The following is a 20,447-nucleotide window of genomic DNA, read 5'->3' on the forward strand; positions in this document are numbered from 1 at the left end:
AAACATCCAGTTCTTCAACTCCTCTGTATTATTGTACATTGCACTTTATATTATTATGCTCCCAGTCCCTCAGTCTTTATTCGTGTGAATAAGAGCTGAAAGATTGGGCCTTTGATTATTACTGTATTATTATTTCAACAGCAGATCCAACTGGCCATTTTACTGAAACTGCTGTGCCTTTACATTATCAGATTTTGAAGGCAGGGATTATATTCTCTGTGTGATCTATGTTGCAGGTAGAGCTGCGCTGTTAATCAATTTTTCGGTGTGGGGGCTGAACTTAAATATTAAATTAAATTAATACAATCATTTGGGGTATACCTGAAAAGATTTTTTAATTTGTTTATTTTTGGTGAAGCAAAAACGTCAGAAACATTTTACTTTGAGTTGAACAAAATGTTTCATTTGACCCATAACAAAACATTTTGGGTTTTTTTTTAACCTTCTTAAAAATTATAATTGCAGTTAAATTTGAAGAAAAAGACCCTTTTGAAACAAAAAGTCAAAACATTTCAATTACAAAAATGTAGAAATAAAGCTTTTTCACTTTGTCAGAATTTGTTTGTTTGTTTTTTGACTGAAACAATTTGGCAATTTCACGACAGATTCAAGAAACCTTTTGGTCCACCCAGATCTGCATTTTTCTGCAAAAAATCGTTTCAGCTGAAAAATTATGCCCTGCTCTAGTTGCAGGTTATAAAACAATGTGTATGGCTACAGGGCAATATAAATAATTATGGAAATGCTAGTAGAAATGCTATAGTTAAGGCTATATTTGTTTTTTCAGTTAAAGTGGAGTTTAAGTAATTTTGTTAGGAATGTAAACAGATGTTAATTGTAGGCATAATTAACCCAATCACTTCCAGGGAGATTTAATTTTCTGGATTATTACAAGTAAAGCTTTTTAATTATTTAGAAGTCAGAAGGAGTTAAAAATAAGCTTTTTTGAAATATGGTGTTTAACTTTTTTTGTTCTAAATTTAAAAAAGGCTTTAGTTTTAAATATTAAACTTTAGATAGATTTCAGTCTAAACAATACTTACCATAGATTGTTGGGTTGGTTTTTTTTAAGAAAAAGGTTATTTATATTATTCCTCATAATCATTTCTAGTTCCACTACAAGCTCAGCTGGAATAAAAATTACCCAAGCAAATGGTAACATTGGCAACTTTACATGTTAAATCACTGGCATATTGGAATTGTAGCTGTGAGCTCTTTTGAGAGGGAAATACGGATAATCCCCATCAATGCGAAACAATGATGGGTGGTTTGGTTGGGTGGGTGGGTGAGATATGTATTTGCAGAAGGAACAAATGTTCTGTTTGTCCTCAATTGGGGGGAGTGTTTCAGGGAGAAGATGCAAAGAGCCAGTCAACCCCTCACATCTGCTTCTCAAGCTGGATTTCCCAGGACAAGAGAAGCCCATTCCTCTCCGCATTCACGCAGACCACCGCTGACACATAGCTCCAGCCCTTCAGAGAAAGGACTCCTCTGCAGGAGCTGGAGAAGAGCAGCCCTTCCTGATTCCCACTTCTCGGTAGGCCTGATCCAACTTTCCCTGAAGTCTTTCCATTAACTTAAATGGGAGCTGGTTCAGACTCCAGGGATTTGCCAAATTCTAACGGTCTATTCTCCAATGTTTCATACCGAGTATGAACGCGGCAGCCAGATCTGAGCTAAATCCAGGTGCTCCAGCCCCAGAGAAACCCTCCTCCAGGCCATGTCTAGAGTACAAACTTTGGTTGACGCAAGTTATGTCAATGTAAAGCCGCCACAGTTAGTATATCACTTGTGCACGTGCATACTAGGCTACTTGTGTTGGCGCTGCATATACTCACCAGAAGTGCTTGTGTCACTGTACAGTGTAGTGCACCATGGGTAGTTATCCCAGCGTGCAACTCACCACCATTCAGTGCACTCTTTTTGGACATTTTGGCAATGCCTGGTGGGGCAGAAAGGAGTCACATGGGTGTGAATGGGAGCAAGGGGTCAGCTTCCCAGCAGGCAACTGTCTCCATCCCATCATGTCATCTAATTCCCATAACTTTTGCATCTTTTTAAAAACTCCTATGAATCTTCTCAGCACTCTTCTGACAGAAGCATGGCGCCTGCACAGCTCTGCACTATTGTCATAAACATTGCAAACACAGGATGCACAATCCTCAGTTATTTGCAGAGCCTTACAAAGAACCAAATCAGCAGGAAATATGATTTCTTGGAGGATAAATTGCTGTCGGACATTCTGAGAACCAATTCAAGGTTGCTGGTGGTGTTCCTAAAGCAGCTGCAGATGGTGGAACACCACTTCTAGCCGGAGAAACAAGCATTTACTGGTGAGATTGCATTGTAATGTAGGTTTGGGATGATGAGCAGTGGCTGCAGAACTTTTGGATGTGCAGGGCAACATTCCTGGACCTGTGTGCCAAGCTTAGCATAGCCTTCTAACACAGGGACACCAAACTGAGAGCTGCACTGACAGTGGAGAAGTGAGTGGTGATTGCAGTGTGGAAACTTGCAATGAAAATTGCTATCTGTCAGTGGCAAATTATTTTGGAGTTGGAAAATCCACTATGGAGGTGATTGCCATGCACGTGTGTAGGGCTATTAATCATATCCTGCTATGCGGGACTGTGATGCTTGGCAATGTGCAGGACATAGCAGATGGATTTGCAGCAATGAGGTTCCCAAACTGTGGGATAGCAATAGACGGTATGCGTATTTCAATTTTGGCTCCAGCCCACCTTGCTGCAGAGTACATCTACATAAAGGACTACTTTTTTATGGTTATGCAAGCATTGGTGCATCACAAAAGATTCTTCACCGATATCAGTGTTGGCTGGTCAGGGAAGGTGCATGATGAATGCATCTTTAAGAACACAGGACTGCTGAGAAAGCTAAAAGCACAAACTTTCTTTCCTGACCAGCGGGTTTCCATTGGTGATGTTGAAATGCCAACAGTGATCCTGGGGGACTCAGCCTACCCCTTGCTCCCCTGGCTCCTGAAGTCATACACCAGCTGTCTCAATAGCACCAAGGAATGATTCAATTGCAAGTTCAGCAGGTGTAGAATGACAGTTTAATGTACTTTTGGTAGATTGAAGGGATGTTGGTGTTGTTTACTCATGAGATTGGACCTCAGTGAAAAACTATACTAGTAGGTATAGCTGCCTCCTGTGTCCTGAATAATATCTGTGAAGCAAAGGAAGAAAAGATACTTCTGGAGTGGAGGGCGGAGGTGGAGCAGCTATCTTCTGAGTTTGAACAGCTAGACACAAGGGCTATTAGAAAAGCTCAGCACAGAGCTATAAAGCTCAGGAAAGTTTTGAATGAGCACTTTAACAGTGAGCCACAGTAATGCATTGTGATGTACTGTGCTCTACCTGGCCCTGCTGTTTGGGGTCAGTTAGAAACTGTGTGGTCCTTGGAGTATATCTATGAATATAACACTGTCAATGCACCTATTAATTTTGCAGTGCTTGCTGTGCATTTACAATAACACTGTGTTTTTCACTGATCCTGTGAGTTGTGTCACTCTGTTCAGTAACAAGTAAGTGGGTGCATTCAGAACTTCTAGGCAATCTGCAGCATATGTTGTGATGAATTATTTTCCAAATAATAAATTTTATTCAGTAACAAAACCTGCACAAAGAAAAATCTTTGCAATTTAAAAACAAATACATTAAAAACTTAATAAATTAATGGAACAGAACAGGAGGAAAAAACATTCACATCCATTTTACCTATGCATACATCAACTGCGGCTCTCACAGGTCGGTGTATGTGAAGCTGTGGTTGTCCTTAATGTCCCCTGGGGTGCACTGGTAAAAGTAGGGATGCAGACCCTGATGCCGTGTGGAATGTTGAGGGGGATACAAGGAAGTGCTGCAATGGAATTCTTCATGGACTGCAAAGGGAGGCAAACTTGGGATTGTTGAACTTGTAGGTCCACCAGAGTCCGCAGCATCTGTGTTTGCTTGAAGAGAAGCCCCATTATGTCCTGGAATGTCTCCCTCTCCTTTTCCTGCTGAGACTCCTGGGCCTTTTGTCCTGTCTACTCTTTCCTTCTCCGGGCTGTCTGCAATGCTCACCCTCCAGGACCTTAGTCTGATGCAGCCCTTGCAGGATCTCACTGAACATGTCATCCCAAGTCCTCTTCTTTCTCCTCCTTATCTGGCTCAGGTGTTCTACAGGTGTGGAGGGAGAGTCCCTCAAGGCCACAATGGCAGTAGCTGCAGATAAAACACACACAGGTACCATTGTCACTATAGTTACCACAGAAAGCAAAAGTTAAAATTCAGAACTCCCCTCCCTTGCTCCCCTAAAGTTTTGAACAGGACACGCTTATTGACACTTCTGTTTGGAGTGTTTGTGCATGGCACCATTCACAGCACCTTGGAGAGTATGTCCCACCAAGGGTGAGGGGAGGGAATTGCTCAGCTGCATGAAACTATGAGCACAGGGCAATGGTACTGAATACTGGCACCAGCAGTGGTGATTTTAGCTGATATCTCAATCCTGAGAATAACCAAGGCATAGAGAGCACAGCTGCTGCTGGCATCCTGAAGATGCCTGGGCCAGTAGCTGCTAGTCTGTTTACTGCAATGGTGTCAGCCAAAGTTAACGCTGACTGGTGTGGGAAAGTGTCCTACCACAGAGGAAGAAATAAGTCTGCCATTGTAGAGGATTTCCATGGAAGTTTCATCAAGATTTGTCAGGAGGATTCAAGGGACGTTCCTGTGTACATAAATAAACTGCTCCACATGGTCCGGTCCCTGCCCCTCCCACACACACCTAAGTCTACAGGGGAATGAAAAGAAGATAGCAACTCCATCTCTCTTTGCTGTACTGCTACGTCTTCTACTGTGAGTAAATTAATGACAAGGTGATAGCTGTGTTCTGTTAAATTGGGGGTGCCATCAGTACATCATTGTAATGGAGAAATACAATTACACACTTACCAGAGGTTCCTTCCCTTGCATTGGGCTCGCCCGTGCGCCACTGCCAGGACTGACTGACTGGAGTATCAAACAGGGCCTGGCTTCCGGCATAGCTGGACCCCCTGGTCGCATGTCCTCTATCCTCCTCCACCTCCTCATCCTCGCTGTTCATGCTAGGGGCCTGTGACTCTGGCTCCTCAGAGGTATTCACAGTGGTTCGTGAGGTGGTGGTGGAGTCTCCGCCAAGGGTGGCACGCCGCTCTTTGTCAAAGCGGCAGGTCTGCAGCTCAGCACCAGACTGACTGTTTGCCTCCTTGGCCTGCCACATTTCCTTTGCTTTCATGCAGTACTGCTGCTGATCCCTGTTCTATCTCTTCTCCTGTATCCCCCCTGCAATCTGCTCATAGGTGTCCACATTTCTACAGCTGTTCTGTAGCTGTGCCTGCACAGCCTCTTCTCCCCACGGGCCTGGGAGATCCCGTATCTCCTGCCTGCTCCAAGCCGGAGCGCAGCTGGAGCATGGCCAGCTGGGCAACTGCACACAATGGAGAGCTGCTAGGTGTGCTCACCAATCTGGACAATCAGGAAAAGGCATTTCAAAAATTCATGGGGCTTTAAAAGGGAGGGGTCCTTCTGGTCTCTGTGATGTTGGGCAGTGGAGTTCACAATTGTGACCAGAGTGGTCAATGTCAGGCATTGTGGGACAGCTGCTGGAAGATTGTTAAGATAGACAGAAGTAATGCAGTGGCTACATTCATGCTGCATCAACCTCAGTACATCAACCAGGACTCAATGCGGTTCAGGGACATGGTGTTACTGTGTCAGCATAATGGGGCATTCACATCACACCAGTGGGAGACGAATTAGACACATGCACAACTAGATCGATGCAAGGCTGCTCATGTCGACCTAACTTTGTACACCAGGCCTCAGTCTGATTCTAAAATCAGCCAGCAGCATAAGCTCAGATACACCCGACAAGGAGAAAACAACAGCCCCGGACTCTGGGGAAGCTCAGTTCTTCAGTATCAGCTCAAAATGTCACCCTATCAGCTGTGTTAGTTTAACAGCTTCAGAGGAGTTTACTTTGGATATAAGGGCAAGAAAACCCAAAGGCTGGTTTTCAGTGTTTTCCCAAGTCTCCCGCCCCAAGTCTGGCTTGACTCAGCAAAACACGTGTGTGTTGATAACATTGAGATGTAAATAGTCTCTTTTTTCTGTACTTCAAAATCTGCTGATGGGAAGTGCAATCCGAGAGCTAGTTAATAAAATAAATAATAACAATAACAACAACTTTGGCTTTGATTTTGGTGTGGAAGTTCAGACCGACTGGGGATATCGGATAGATGATTTTTGACTTTCAATTGAAAATAAGGATAACATTGTGGGTAAACAACATTTGCAGGTTACAATTGCTGTATTTACCTTCAATAAAACAAAACACAATAACACGCGAATACTAAATGATTACTCGAGTTTGCCTCATTTGAGCTGAAGAGTTAGTACACTGATCTACCCTGAGCAATGTCTTGCTGGAATATTACAACTTCTTCCACCCTCATCTCAGGGGCTGCTGGTATATCCACCCCAGAAAGCTGCCAATTCACGGGCAAATCCAGCTTCATATTTTTCTTCCTCAGAAAAAGAAAGAAAGTCCCTTTTAAATCGGATTTCAGACAAAGCCCTGGAGCTCAGAGTAGTCTAGAGAAACTTAAGGCCTGATCCAAAGGTTGTTGACTTTAATAAGATTTTTACAAATGCACTTTGGATCCGGCTTTTCCAGCACAGCAGGCGGCCCCCATGCAATGCACACAGGGGATCCTCAGAGGAGTAACCAGCGGCAAGTACATCGCTTACCATTTCAAATTGGGGGCTGACACTGTGCATCTCCCTGAACGGGAAGCGATCTCTACTAAGCGTCCGGAGAAATGGTGCAGCAGTGGTGAGGGGATACAGCAAACGCGCGCCCAGCTAGCGAGTTCCACGCAGCAGAGACATATTTGCATCAAAGTGCTTTAGCTAGCAGGGCTTTTAGGTCTGTCCTCGGCCCCCGCCCGCCTCCAGCAAACCTGTAAACCCAGGCGACTGGGGGTTACGTACAACAGCCCGTTATAAAGTAGCAAGCGCCTGGAAATGCTGTTTTAAAGGAAGGTTTCTTGTTCTGCAGGGCTCTTAGGCACAAACTTTTAATTACTGGCATGTTGGGGGATGGGGTGAGATCACCATGTTCACCCCCCAGTTCTTAGTGTTTTTTTAAAAGCCAGAGGGGAAGGTTTTCGGGAAAGCCTAAGAGATCCCGGTGCATTAGTCACTGACTTTCAGTTGGGACTTGAGCGCCTAAATCCCTTAGAGCGTTTGAAAACCCTCACTCCGCGATTCTTTATTCCTTAGACACCCCAAATGGATTTCAGGGCTAAATCCCCCATCGCCTTATGGGAGTAAAGATTGCTCACAAAGGCGTCCCGCAGAAGTCGCTGCGGGTACTTTTGCTGCGAGATCGGGCCCTCCACGGGAATTCAGTTTCTTTCTGAAACGATCTTATGTCACCGGATCGGTAACGAGAGGTACAGAACTAACACCAGTGGCTTTATTCAGATCCGGCCACCTCTAAAATCAAATTCGCTTTTTTTTTTTTTTTTTTTTTTTTTAACAATTCCCTGCTCTGTGCTGCTGCGCTGGATAAAATATGAGCAGATCCACGCAACCTGAATGCATTTGAGCTGGGTACATCCACTTGTTGGTGTGGTTAAGGCTAAGCAAACCCTTTTTATAGCTTCAGGAGGAAGAATTTCAGGAGGAATAACCCTACAGAGCTAAGGGGATTTTTGGACCACACAGACATTAGGTTACATTAGTACACATACAATTATTTAAAACCAAAGAGTGTCTTTTCTTTTAAATGCCAACAATAGCAAACGAAAAGGTAGCAGATTTGGTAAGAAATGACAACGTTAACTATGGAAATGTTGGGACCGTTGGAAGGATAGATAGATAGATAGATAGATAGATAGATAGATAGATAGATAGATAGATAGATAGATAGATAGATAGATAGATAGATAGATAGATATTCTTGTTGTTACTGTGGGTTTGTCTATTTAATGTGTAAACTCTTGCAGATTAAATAGCAAAGACTAGATGCTATTCCAAATGGAAAAACTCCTATTGCAAGCCACTGGAGCCGGGATCTGGCCCAGATCTCCAGTCCCCGTTGGAGTTCACAGGAGTGTTGTAAGGATTGACTGACTACAGAGATACTAGACTTTTAAAAACTCCAGCGACTTTTTAGCGCTGTCAAAAGCAGGGCTGGCTGGAGGTTCCATTGATCTGGGGCGGGGTGGCTGGTCTGTCTAATCCCTGCCCGCTTTGTAAATGTTTGGAGACTGGCGGGAGGAGGAAACGCAATCCTTATCCAAACAGTCTTTTAACCTCCAGTTCTCTCTGCCCCGTGAACGCTTTGTATGAGCCTGTCATAAGCCTTATTAATGACCCTTGTTACTTAATCTGAAACGGGGCTCCTAGCAAACAGGCAAGCCTCTTGCCACCGCACAGAACAGATTTTGAAAAGCATTTTGGTCCCAACCTAAATTCAGCTCGACGAGTTTCTCTCTCCTGCACCGAGAAGTCACTACGGCTCAGCTGCGTAATTTACTTGTTTGGCCTCAAGATTATATGACACGCGCCCCGATTTCAATGTCTCTCTTGTCTTTTCTTATAGCAAACGAGAAATAAAGTGGAATATACAGAATGTTAGTCTGATGATGTCGATTTTGTACCGATAGGGGTGTTGGTGGAATAGAGGTGTTTGTAAATCCTATCGGAAACATGGGAATGTAAGAGCTGAAATTGAGATATCAGCCTGGCTATTTAGCACAAGTATCAGAATGAAACCTGACATTTCATAGTGTATAGTCAATTCTTCTAGGAAGCCAGATTGGGGAATTGTTGGAATAATCCAGCCGCGTTCCATTCGATTCCATTGCTTCTCCCGTACGGAGCACTCACTGCAGTCCGGGCATTCAAATTGACTTAAGGGTCCTGATTTTGTCAGGGGCTGGGTCCCTTCCGTGTGGGATCGGTGGATCTCTGTCGTCCCAATCTCTGCCCCCCTCATTCGCCGCGCTCCTACAATAGAGTTTTGGGCTCCCGGGGAGAGAGATTGGGGTAACGCGCAGCGGTTGGGGACAGAGTTGTAAATCCCCCTCCTCCCCGCCATTCGGGAGTCCTGCAAAGCGGTTCCTTGCCACATGAGCTGTAACATTTTCCAGGCTCGGGGTCTATTTGCTGCTGTGTTTGTTCTCCACCCTTCAGTAAAAATTTAACTGCCATGATCTCACAGCGCCATACATGTGTTTGATAAGCTTGTTTGAGAAATAGGCCTATAAAATGCAACCTCCCAGCAACTAGATACCATATTTGTGCCTGTCTGTTGTTATTTGCCTCCCTGGGTACGATAGTTAAGCAGATACACTGGGAACGTGCTACATTGTTTCATGCTTTGGTTAGCTGGTTACTGGAAACCAGACAACGTTATTTTATGTTTTTAATTTAACTATCCCGAATGGCGTTTGCAAAGCTGTATGGAAACATTCAAAGAAAGTATGACACCACACTAAATAAAGTTGCCAGATATAAATATTCCATCAGGGCCTGATTTTTCACTGAAGTCAATGGGAATGTTAACACGGCCTCCAATACAAGCAGGATCGAGCCTTCAATAATAGCGGCTAACGGAAATACCCGTTGGGGATAAATGATGAGCTGTGTCATTAATTATAACAGGCTGGGGGGATTTTAAAAACGGATCGGGGTTTTGAAATCTGCAGGAATGTTCTCTGTATAACCGACCAGACATGGCGAAATTGGGAGTATGTATGCGAGATCCGTTTGTGCTTACAGGATAATTTCTCGCCGCTATAGAGGTTGGTATTTGAATTTGCGGTACGCTAGTATGAGCCATGCGATCCGAAATTAGAAAAGATTTTGAAATAGTATGGAGGTGAATAAGAGATAAATTATAAAGTGGGCTACATCGCATTTATAAACCAGATCTGTATGTTGTGGCTGCTTCACATCGTATGACAATTTCCTAGAGGAAAATAATGCATCTAAGGAATTTTATTCCTAGGTAATAAAGCATTTATCGCACAGTGCGGACAACAGTTCGTTGTGCTGGATTGGAGCACTACATGTAATCTGGTTTCTTTGCAAGAATTCCGTCTCAAAGCACAAGTCCCGCTCACTGATGCATTTATTCTTGTACCTCAAAACGATCCCTGCTTTGGGAGAAGTCATTTCACTCAAGGTGTCAGTCCAGGAGAGACTCAATTACGATTCGTGCAGTCCCTGCGCTCAGATGATTAATATCTTCCCTTTAATCCCTTTCTTCATGACTAATCGATTTCTCCTACCAGGGCTCCGATTTGTTTGTGTCTTGGTAGAGGGACGAACAGCCCGGCCCCCACTTCAGCCTGGTGTCTCTAATTGACTTCTAGTCTACCTTTTTATGGCGACATGTGTTTCTCACAAAGCTCTTATTAGGACAAGCTGCTTTCACTAATTGAGAGTTACAGAATGCGGAAGGCAGGCTGATTTTTCAGATCACCAACTCCAGAGGACTCAGGGAAGGAAAGGTTCCCTGCACACTCTCCATCGGGTCCCTAAGCTCAGATAACCAAGGCAAACTAGTCTCCTCCTCAGAAGATGATACCATTTCTAACCTCCGCAGCGCATCGCAGATCCCAGGGAAGCGCCAAGAAGCACGTGAAAGGCTACCTAGCTAGAGCTCCTGTACCAGACCTTGCGCGCCAAGCTAACTCGCCCGAGCAAAGCTTACGCACGTGGGGAAAGGCTGCCGGACTGAGCTGTCTGAGGAGTTATTCCGCTCAACCGGAAAAGCAAGGCACGTGCAAGTGCCAATTAGGAAGCTGATTAATTGTGAACTGCTATGTCACATATGATCAGTACCATAAGCTTTACGATTTCAACTCACACAGTCTAAATAAATAAACCATTTAAACCCTCCCAATTAGAGGAAAAGCAACACAGGAACAAAATTAACCCACGAACTGTTTAAAGCACCGCCTCAATGAGAGCTAACGCAACTCTTTTCATACCGACAGCAACATTTTTTATAAATGTGCTGGAAGATCCGGACGGGAAAGTTATGCACGCGCAGAGCTCGAGCGGGGACACGTGTAAGGACACGTAGCTACACATGGCTCAGCTTTCTCGTGTGTTTCACTCGCTCTCTGCCGTCTGGCAATGAATTCTCGGACTTAGGGGGGAGATTGGTATAGAGGGACAAGGCCTAAAGCCCTCACCAGGCGGCTGACTCTAAAAGGATATTTTAAATCTATCTGATGTGGGCATAAGGAAAGCTGCCCCCGGGCGTATATGGTCAGTACCTAGTCTCCTTCCCTGTGTTGGTACGTGCAGTTTACCACCAACGCCCCACCGCTAGAATCGCCCCCCGTTAAGTGAGTCAATATTAACATGACCCCCCCCCGCGCGCCGCCTGCCTTAGCTATGACATAGCAGAGAACTGAGAAGAGCTCAGTATGTCCATTTCTGTTGTGCTTCGCAGAACTTCTGAAAGATCCTGTCTACTGAAAAGAAACAACCACACTTAGGTCTGGATGGATGGGCTAGAACAGTAATGTACGCCTGTGGGAAAAGCAGTTGGCTTTTGCAACCCTACGCCCGAATGGGGTCTTCTGTATTCTTCTTCTTTCCAATGTTGCACATCAGTCAAATGCAATGTTTGTAAAAGTTGCATTTTTTTTCATTGACTTGCAAACACGTCCCAAAGCGAACGTGATTTGTCTGGGTCGCAAGCTCACACGGGAGCAAAGCTCCTCAAGCCTGTAGCCCCGGGCTGGTGGGCAGAAGGGGGAGCCTCGTGCAGGGATGTATAGGGGCTGGGGGATGCACCCGTGAATAGCGGAGCCAGCCGAGTACAGGGCGCACCGCTTTGGGGGTTAGCTTTAGTCGTGTGGCTGGCTTCAATGCATCTCTCCGCGCGGTGGGTATTGCTGGGGCCTCTTTCAGCAGGAAAGGCGATCTGTTTGATCCTATCAGAAAGGTGCAGGAGTGTGGGACTATTTCTGTGTTCCCTTCCCCAGCAGCCACAGCCCTCCTGGGTCCAATCAGCGATCTCGCCTGGCTCATCCCCTCAAGCCAGACACCCGCCGCACTGATCGCTTGTTGGCCTGCCCCAGTGCTGCCTCTGTACAGCGCCTAGCACAACGGGGCGCCACCAGAGCTCCTGGGGCAGCGCTAAAGTAAATAGTGGCGCTACCTGCGTCTGAGCCATTCCCTTTGAAAATAACAGGGATGGGCATTAAGGCAGCGTCAGGACCCTGTGGCTGGGATGCCCCGAGATTTAGTCCACCAGCCCTTAACCCAAAATCCCCGGGTTAAATCCATGCTCAGTTCCACCTGGGGCCGGTGGGGTGGCTCTGCGGGACGGATAAACGAGGCGGTTCCGGGCGTCCAATTCAGCAAAGGGGGAGCGCTGATTAAACCGGCTCCCCAGCTCTGGCATGCCCCCTTCACGTCCGAGTTGGCCTGGCAGGACTGGAACCGCCTGTGTCTCAGTATTAAACCCCGGCCCATTCAATCGGGCAGTGCCGGTAAACCCAGGCTGGAGCGAGCGTTTCTGGGCTAGCCGGCTTCGCTCCGCCAGCAACCCCCCTCCACTCCCGTAGAGACTGGAATCTGGATTGAACGCCGAAATCCCGATCCTGTTCCCAATGGCAAAGCGCCCCGGAAAGAGCCAGCAAGTAGCTGCTACTCGCGATCCGATCCTGCTCCTACTGGAGTCAAGCAGGGATCCGGCTCTTAGGTGAGAGCAGAAGACTAGGAAATCCATCCCCACCCGTTGGCTGCCCCTTCTCTTCGGGCTTCAAACCCTCTTTGGAAAGCGTGTTTAAAAATAAGGTACTTTGTCCTGTATCTAGAGTGCCAGAGACATCCCCTAGCTCCAGTTCTTTCTCTTAGCGCCATCCCACAGAGCGTTCTGACTACAGATGACCTGGGACAAAGGTTTTTAAATCAGCATGAAATAAAATGAAGAGCTCATATATTAAAACTGGCCAATATGGGAGAAGAAATCCATATCTCCCACTTTAACGGGGCATCTGCTTTTTAAGCTACTTACTACGTAAAGGAGGAATGATTTATTTTTATTTTTCAGAATGTACCAGGGCAGTCAGGTTTTACTCACTGAGGGTGGAATGAAAAGCCAATCTCCTTCTCTCGAGTAAAGGGAAATTAAGAAGAAGAAATTATAGTAAAACTAAGCATCCTACCAGGGCAAAGTCTGCAGATTTGTTCCTTTACATTTCCACTCAAATTTAAATACACATTGTTGGGACCCTAACATATCATTCTCTTTTTAGTGAGTGAATGAGAGAGTGAGTGAGAAGACGGGGAAGGACGTTCTTTGTTTTTGGTGTGATATCTTAGCGATGTATTTGTGTATAGTTGTGGTGCTTGTGTTGGGGTGGATGGGGGAAGGTATCTGCAATCGGTGGCTCCAAGGCCCTGTTTCCAAACCACCACCACCACCCCGGCAAATCCCAGAGATTTATTAAAACCCTTCGGGTTCCAATAAGTATTTTTATTTTATAGTTCAATTTACAAGTCGTCTTAATTAAAGACCGATTCGGATTGAATCCGAGCTCTGATTACTGATCCCTCTTCAAGGACAGTCATTGCCAAGAGTGGAAAGGTGATAGAAGGTATGCGGCTTTAGATGCTGATTTCATTGCTCCGCCAGCCCCCCTACACAGCGCGGTGTGTCTGCGCTGGCTCCCTGGGTACCTAATCCACACGCGCACCCCTGCTGCAGCCACCCCCTGTGCGATTAACAACCGTGCGTTCCTGGTGAACACGTCTCCCCAACCTCTCCTGCCAGACGCCCACGGTCCCTCCCCAGCCCAGCCGCCCGACGTCCAGCTCGTGGCACTGGCACCAGCGCCTGATTTCCCGGGACCATGTAGCCGTCCCCCACCAGATACCGGCCCCAGGCTCTGCCTGATCCAGCAATAATTGCAATTGCTCACTTCCAGCCGGCCATCTCCAAGCCCTTCAGGCGCGCAGAGCTCAGACTGAACCCCCAACCCGACTCTCTCTTTCCACGACAAGGACAGTCCCTTTCAAGCCCAGTCTTCCCCCAGAATATCGATCCCTCTGCTAAAGGACACAGCTCGAGCTGTGGGATAGTGTCATTGTGGCAGTCTCCAACCCCCCGCCCCCTCCAAATTAGTTTGATCTCAGACTGTCCCCTGCGCGCTACCGCCTGCTTTATCTGCGCCCCTGCGCCGCGCGCTGGGGACCCCCCGTCTCACTTACTGTCCTGCTGCGGGGTGTCGCTGCCGCTGGTTAGCCCCGGGGATTCCAGCAAGCTTCTGCCGGCTTCCCCTACGCTCTCGTCTGCCTGAGCCGCCACCATGTCTCCGGCTTCCTCCAGATCCAACAGGTGACTGACGGAGAAGTTCTTTTTGGCCTGTAAGTTGTCCAGGTTGCTGGGGCTCTCCAAGCGGGTGGCAAGGACGGCCTGTCTCTCCATGATGTGGGCATAGCTGGAAGTCATGGTTTCCCCCAAGTCTTAAAGGAAAAGTGCAGGCAAAACAGGAGAGAGAGAGATGGGGGAATACAAGGGACCCTCCCCAAAATCTCAGACGCTGTCCCTGGAGCAGGGGCGCTCCCTGGGCTTCCTTCGGCAGGTTCCAGGGAGAGAATCCGGCCTCCCTCTGCCCAGTTCTCACGCGAAAGTGACACAGAAAGCGAGAGAGAGAGAGAGAGAGAGAGAGAGAGATGGAGGAAGGGGATGGGGGAGGGGGGCAGAGGAATCGAAACGTGTCTTTCAGGAGAAGCGGCGTATTCCCAGGCAGGCACCAGCAGCAAGAGGCTTGTCCCGGCTTTAAACCATCTCCAAGAGAGCGCGTTGCCCCCTTTGCGCTCCTGGCGAGTCTCGGGAGTGACTGAGGTTTCAGGTCACGGGTGCTGATGTCTTGCAGATGTACTCGCGAGTATTAACTCTCACCGAAAGGAAGACGTGGGTTTTCAGGAGTCCAAGAGAGCCCCCCGCCCTCCCCTGGTCTCGCTCTCAGTTGCTCTCCCCCACCCCTCAGTTGGATCAAGCCGCTCTCTGGCACTTCAAAAGGGCCAGTCTGGCACACAGGGGAGACTTTGCAGGGAATACATGAAAATTAGAGACCCAAGGGAGGGCAGCTCGAGACTTAATAGGGGCCTGTAATTACGTGGCAAAGTCTTTGTGCTGTTTCTGACGTTTTACAGACCCCTCTTCTACAGCGCAAACTCTCCCTCCACCACCAAAAACAGACTGATTAAGAACTCCCCTCCCCACTTCGCCAACATCTGATGTAGCGAGCGAGCGAGCGGGGAAGACCCTTTGCGTTTCTTAAATAACGATCGAATTATCTCTCTCCCCCCCCTGCAATAGGATCTCTGGCAGAAAAGTCAAACTGAAAGCCACAATCATTTCAAACAGACTGATTATTTTGCTTCAGCATTAACCCCTCCTGATTTGTTTTAAATCTTGTTGGAGACTCTCATTTGCATGTTTTGATAACAGCTGCAGGGGAAACTTTTGGAAACAGTCCATGTCCATTCCAATCAAATTTTCTCCTATTTTTTTAACGTTTCCTGCTGTTCCAACCGTTTGGCTTCAGGCTATTAAGAAAGAAGAGAGGAACCCAAACAAGGGGTTGGATTTAATATACAGATATTTGAACCAGATAGTATATTATTAAATACAAGCATCAGCAAGCAACTATTAATGAAAGTTAATGGATAGGGCGATCTGTTTAAGATGTGGGATGCATATATCAGGAGCCTTCATTCAGCAACATATGGGAGAACAGGTCTCCTGGCTGTTAGAATCCATGGAAATAGGGGGGGTGGAAGAGATTATTTAAATAAGTAAAATCCATTCAGTAACTCTGAACGATCTACAGATCAGATCAGGACAGATCAGAAATCATTAAAGCCGCAGAAAGAGTAGGCGAAGGCATTTAACTTGAACCCAGATCCTTAATTCCTATCCAGGCAAAATTCCCTTTGCCATCAACAGGGCTTGTGACCGAGTAAAGAAATGGGCCCATAGACTAGGAGAGCTGTGTGGAGAAATGGGAAAACGTCTGATTCATTCAATTAGCGCTCAGCCAGTTCAGAGGTTTTCGTGAGCCCTGTTTTGCAGAAAGATGTACTCACAAACTTCTGTCCTCGACTTGAACAGTCGAACTAAGAGAGAGGGGCGTCTGATGTGCCCCCAAGTGCAATGCTGTAACAGCTTGAATAGCCTCATAAGGGATGAATTACTGCATGGACAGCAGGTAAAATATGACGTGCTTATTTGTAGAGATTGCGGCTCGCGCTCTCGCTCTCTCTCGCTCTCTCAAAAAAAAAAAAACTTTTCTATTGAAGAGGGGTCAGCGAGGAGAACCAAGAGGGTTGCATGAGTTTTGAGTGAGGGAACTCCCCAGGAGAGAGAAAGACCCATGTGTTTAACTGGCCGGAGCCTGGGCTCCAAGCTGCCATAGCCAGCCCAGAATTTCCAGCCCCCTGATCTGGGAAAAGAACATTTGATGCCATCAAAGGGCTGCAGATTGAAACCAGATGTGCTTTCCTCGGCTCTTTCCATGCATTTAATTAAGGAGCCGGGATAGAGGAGACTTTTTCATCATTAGGTCTCCCGCCTCCTCCTCCAAAAGTTTTCCCTTCCCAGCCTGGAGCGCCCAGAGCTGTGCCAGCGCCGCGTTTTTTCTTTGCATGGACAAATCCGCGCTAGCTAGAGAATCCGCGGACCTGTGTGTGCGTGATTAAATGCGTGTCTGGAATCAGTGTGTGTCCTTGGAGGGAATGTTTTTCTGTGTGTGTCCGTCCGGAAGCACAGGGCAGAGCGTGTCTGTGTGTTGAACACGAGTGTCTGCCTGTGTGCCTAGATTTGTGCGTAGGTGTGTTTGGACGAACGTGGGGCTCTGCGCGTGGGTGCCTGTGTTTAGCTGCAGCTTTGTGTTTCCCTTACTTGAGTCTTCCCTTCAGGAGCCAGGTAGCTGGGCACACCCCAGCCAGCTCCCCAACGCTGAGTCCGACCCCTGCCTTTTCATCGACGTGCTGCTGCTTTCGCTTTGAATTTGGCTCCGCTTTTCCAGGCCTGGCCCGGCGGCTGGTGGGCGCGGGTGCTAAGGAGTGGTCGAACAGTCCGGTGGTGCGGGTTTGCACGCGAGGTGCAGAGGGGAGGTGGCGTTACTGTTCCGGAGGGCAGCCCGAGCTGCCTCGGCTGGCCACTTGGGGCAGCAGAGAGGTCGCGCGTGGGGGACACGCGGGCCGGGACAGCAGAGGGTGGGGGGCAGTATCCCAGCTGCGCTAGGTCCAAGCAGCTGGTGCACCGGGCGAAGGGGTTGAGGTCAGAGAGCCAGCGTGTGTGCTGCGAGAAATGAGGGACTCCTAAAGTACGGGGAGTGGGGAGAGGACACTAGAGCTTCCCCGCGCCGGGTGCCTTCGGGATGAATTCTTGTCGCCTCCACCCCCATGCCAGGGGGAGCTCACCCCTGCCTAGGGCCGGGGCAGCCAACCCGTGACCAGAGCAGATGCACAGGACCGGGACACCGAGCCGTGGGCTCCATTCTGCGATCCTCGGCCAGACCTGCAGGGTCAGCCCCGCCCGCAGTGCCCCAAATGGGAAGGATGCGGGAGGAGGGCTGGTTTGCAGTTGGATCTGAGCGATGGCATGTCCAGTCCCCGCGCCCAGCCCCATGGCTCGCTCCTGTCTGTATTTACAGGGGACTATAAACCGGAACCAGCTTCGCGCAGGGACTGAGCTGAGGCCTGTAAGACCTCCCAGGGTTCAGAACCAGCCCCAGGTGACCAGCTCCCCACAGCCAGCATAACGTGAGCTGAAATGGGGGCGATTTTCACGCCCCGCCGCGGAATGAAATACCCCCACGCGGGAGAGGAACAAGACGATTCTCCGGAATCTTCATTAATCCCTCAAACAGCTGCTTAGGCGAGTTGGGTTTATTTAACCCAGCTCTTTGCAACAAGCAACCAGTCGGGGGACAGCCCGCTTTCCCCGGCCCGCCCTTTAAAGCAAGTAGGGCTAGAGACACCCAAATCAGCCCAAGGTTCCCCCAGTTTGTGATTAGAGAGGGTGGTAAATAAAAGGAAAGAGAGAAATCTAGGCGATGGATTTATCATCTAATCTAGGAGAGGGGCGTGGAATTGCACGAAGGCCAGAGAGGAAGAGACAAGAAATTAGCTCATTTCATGTGTACCAAAGCAAGCCCTGCAGATATTAGCGGCCAAAGCCTCAGCTGGGGATCAATGGGCATTGGGTACAGGCCCTTTGACTTTCACAGTGGCAATTCACCCCAGCTGCCCAAGAGGGATAGAAAGAAGGGGAGTGGGCGTCTCTGTGGGAAGGAGGAACGATCCGGTTTAGCTGTGCGCGCTGCCGGAGTTAACGGGAGTGAACGGGAGCTGAAATCGGGGCGGGCGGCAGGAACTACACCGCCTGAGATCGCTGCTCCCGGAGAGTGGCCGCTGCTAGCTGAACGCCCCGAACCGGCTGGGTCTGAGGGAGAGGCCTAGTGCCTGCTGCGTCCTAGGGGTGGCTGAAGATGGGGGGCTGCTGCGATCTCTTCTCCTAAGAGGCCATCACCCCCTTCCGCTCAGCCCTTAGCTCGAGACCACTTCCAACCCAAGCGTAGCTGGAAGGGAAGCCGAACAGCCCCCGCCCCCCGCGGCTGCTGAGCGCCCCCCAGTAGGCAGGAGCTGGGGTTCCTGCAGCGCCGTGGGCAAGGCACAACAGGTGCAGCGTACCTTAAACACAAGCCGCTTCGGCCCGAGCCCCGCCGGTGGGAAACCTCAGCGGGCCAGCCAGAGATGGGACGGTTGGGCTGGCGCGCGGGCTGTAGTGGGGAGAACGAGCAAAGGTTTCCCTAGGCTACTTCTGCCGGGCGTGGACAAGTAGCGGGGTAAAATGTTTGCACGTTGCTACCGTGAGTTCCAGCCTGCAAAATAAATGTGCACGGTGCTATGTCAAATGTATGTTTATCATGGTAAGAACATGCGAAACGTTTTACATCGCCCCATAGACATGTATATGGTATGTTGTAATAATAATGGAGATATCCCATCTCCTAGAACTGGAAGGGACCTTGAAAGGTCATCAAGTCCAGCCCCCTGCCTTCACTAGCAGGACCAAGTACTGATTTTGCCCCAGATTCCCAAGTGGCCCCCTCAAGGATTGAACTCACAACCCTGGGTTTAGCAGGCCAATGCGTGTATCAGAGTAACATGTAGCATACATGCATGTAGATGTTATGTTAATGTTTGCATATTACTATGACAGCATGTATACAATAAACTTGATGTAGCTTAGTGAGTTGAAATGTTTGTATGTTGATACCATAATATACCACGAGGTATAGATTTAATTTTAGTGTACGTTGTATAGGTAACATGCAAACCTTCTACCTCATTAAGGCACATTTATTGCATGTTATGTATTTTACGTGTTTTCACCACAGTAGCTGACAATACAAGTAAATGTAGCTATGTAATATGTTGACATGTTATTACCATGGCACAGGTACATGCAATAATTAAATGTACATACAATCAATGTCAAGGTTGTTTTTTATTCGGGATTTTCTGCCCATATTGCAATAAGCTATTAAGAACTTTGTCCTGCGTTCTACACCAAAACCCTATTCAACGGGATAAACACGGTGTGTTAATTCATATGAATTTAATAGTTGCATTGCAACAGTACCCACCTTTTTTTCTTTAAATGTAACCTATATGCCTGATTATTTTTCCTTCGCGTGTAACTGACTATAGATTACGCTTTTCAAATCTGTCTGAGCAACAAAAATGAAGCCTTTATAAATGGAAACATTAAACTCCACAAAACAACTTTGGAGATGTGAAAGGAATGTTCTCTCTCAAAAAACTGTCCAGAAGAAGTGTACAAAAATAGGAGTAAATAAATGGAAAACGGCACCCTTCCAAACTAATAAGCGTGCAAAGGAGCTATTTAGGCATCCCACTCTTTTCACCTATCTTCTGATCCAGTTCATGAAAATAATTCACAAACCCTTGGCAGCTCAGTTATTTTGGCTTTGGCTTGTTTCTCTGTGCATGCATCACAACGTGGAAACCAATTCTTTTGCTGCCTATAATCTAGGTCTATTCCATCCCCCACCCTGCCTGCATTTCTTATACACCCCAGTTCTGCCCAGGGGATGCTGCAAAGCTTGCCAAGGGCTACAAACTAGTTGGACCAGACAAGCAAATTTCATCTCTCTCCTTATCTCTCTAGTTGGCTGCTGTGGGTTGATGGGAATGAATATACGGCGGTAACTTTATAGTCTCGGCCCACAGACCTAATTACAAATGTAATCTGGACCTCTCCAAAAATGAGCCTGATTTCTTTCCTCTCACTAAACTTTAGCCATTTCTGCTGATTTGAGTTAA

At 47.6% G+C, this 20,447-nt stretch overlaps 1 protein-coding gene across 2 annotated transcripts in view; it reads right to left on the reverse strand.

Moving 5' to 3' along the window:
• PRRX1 (paired related homeobox 1) overlaps positions 1–14,743 on the reverse strand; it is a 92,024-nt gene extending 77,281 nt beyond the window's left edge. For both annotated transcript variants that reach the window (XM_034780407.1, XM_034780408.1), the window contains exon 1: positions 14,295–14,743. In XM_034780407.1, coding sequence (XP_034636298.1) covers positions 14,295–14,535 — 241 coding nt within the window. In that variant the 5' untranslated portion in view covers positions 14,536–14,743. The remainder of the gene's footprint in view (positions 1–14,294) is intronic.
• Between the last annotated feature and the right edge of the window lie 5,704 nt (positions 14,744–20,447).

Source organism: Trachemys scripta, chromosome 8 (assembly GCF_013100865.1).
Source record: "Trachemys scripta elegans isolate TJP31775 chromosome 8, CAS_Tse_1.0, whole genome shotgun sequence".
In the NCBI taxonomy this organism is placed as follows: domain Eukaryota; kingdom Metazoa; phylum Chordata; order Testudines; family Emydidae; genus Trachemys; species Trachemys scripta.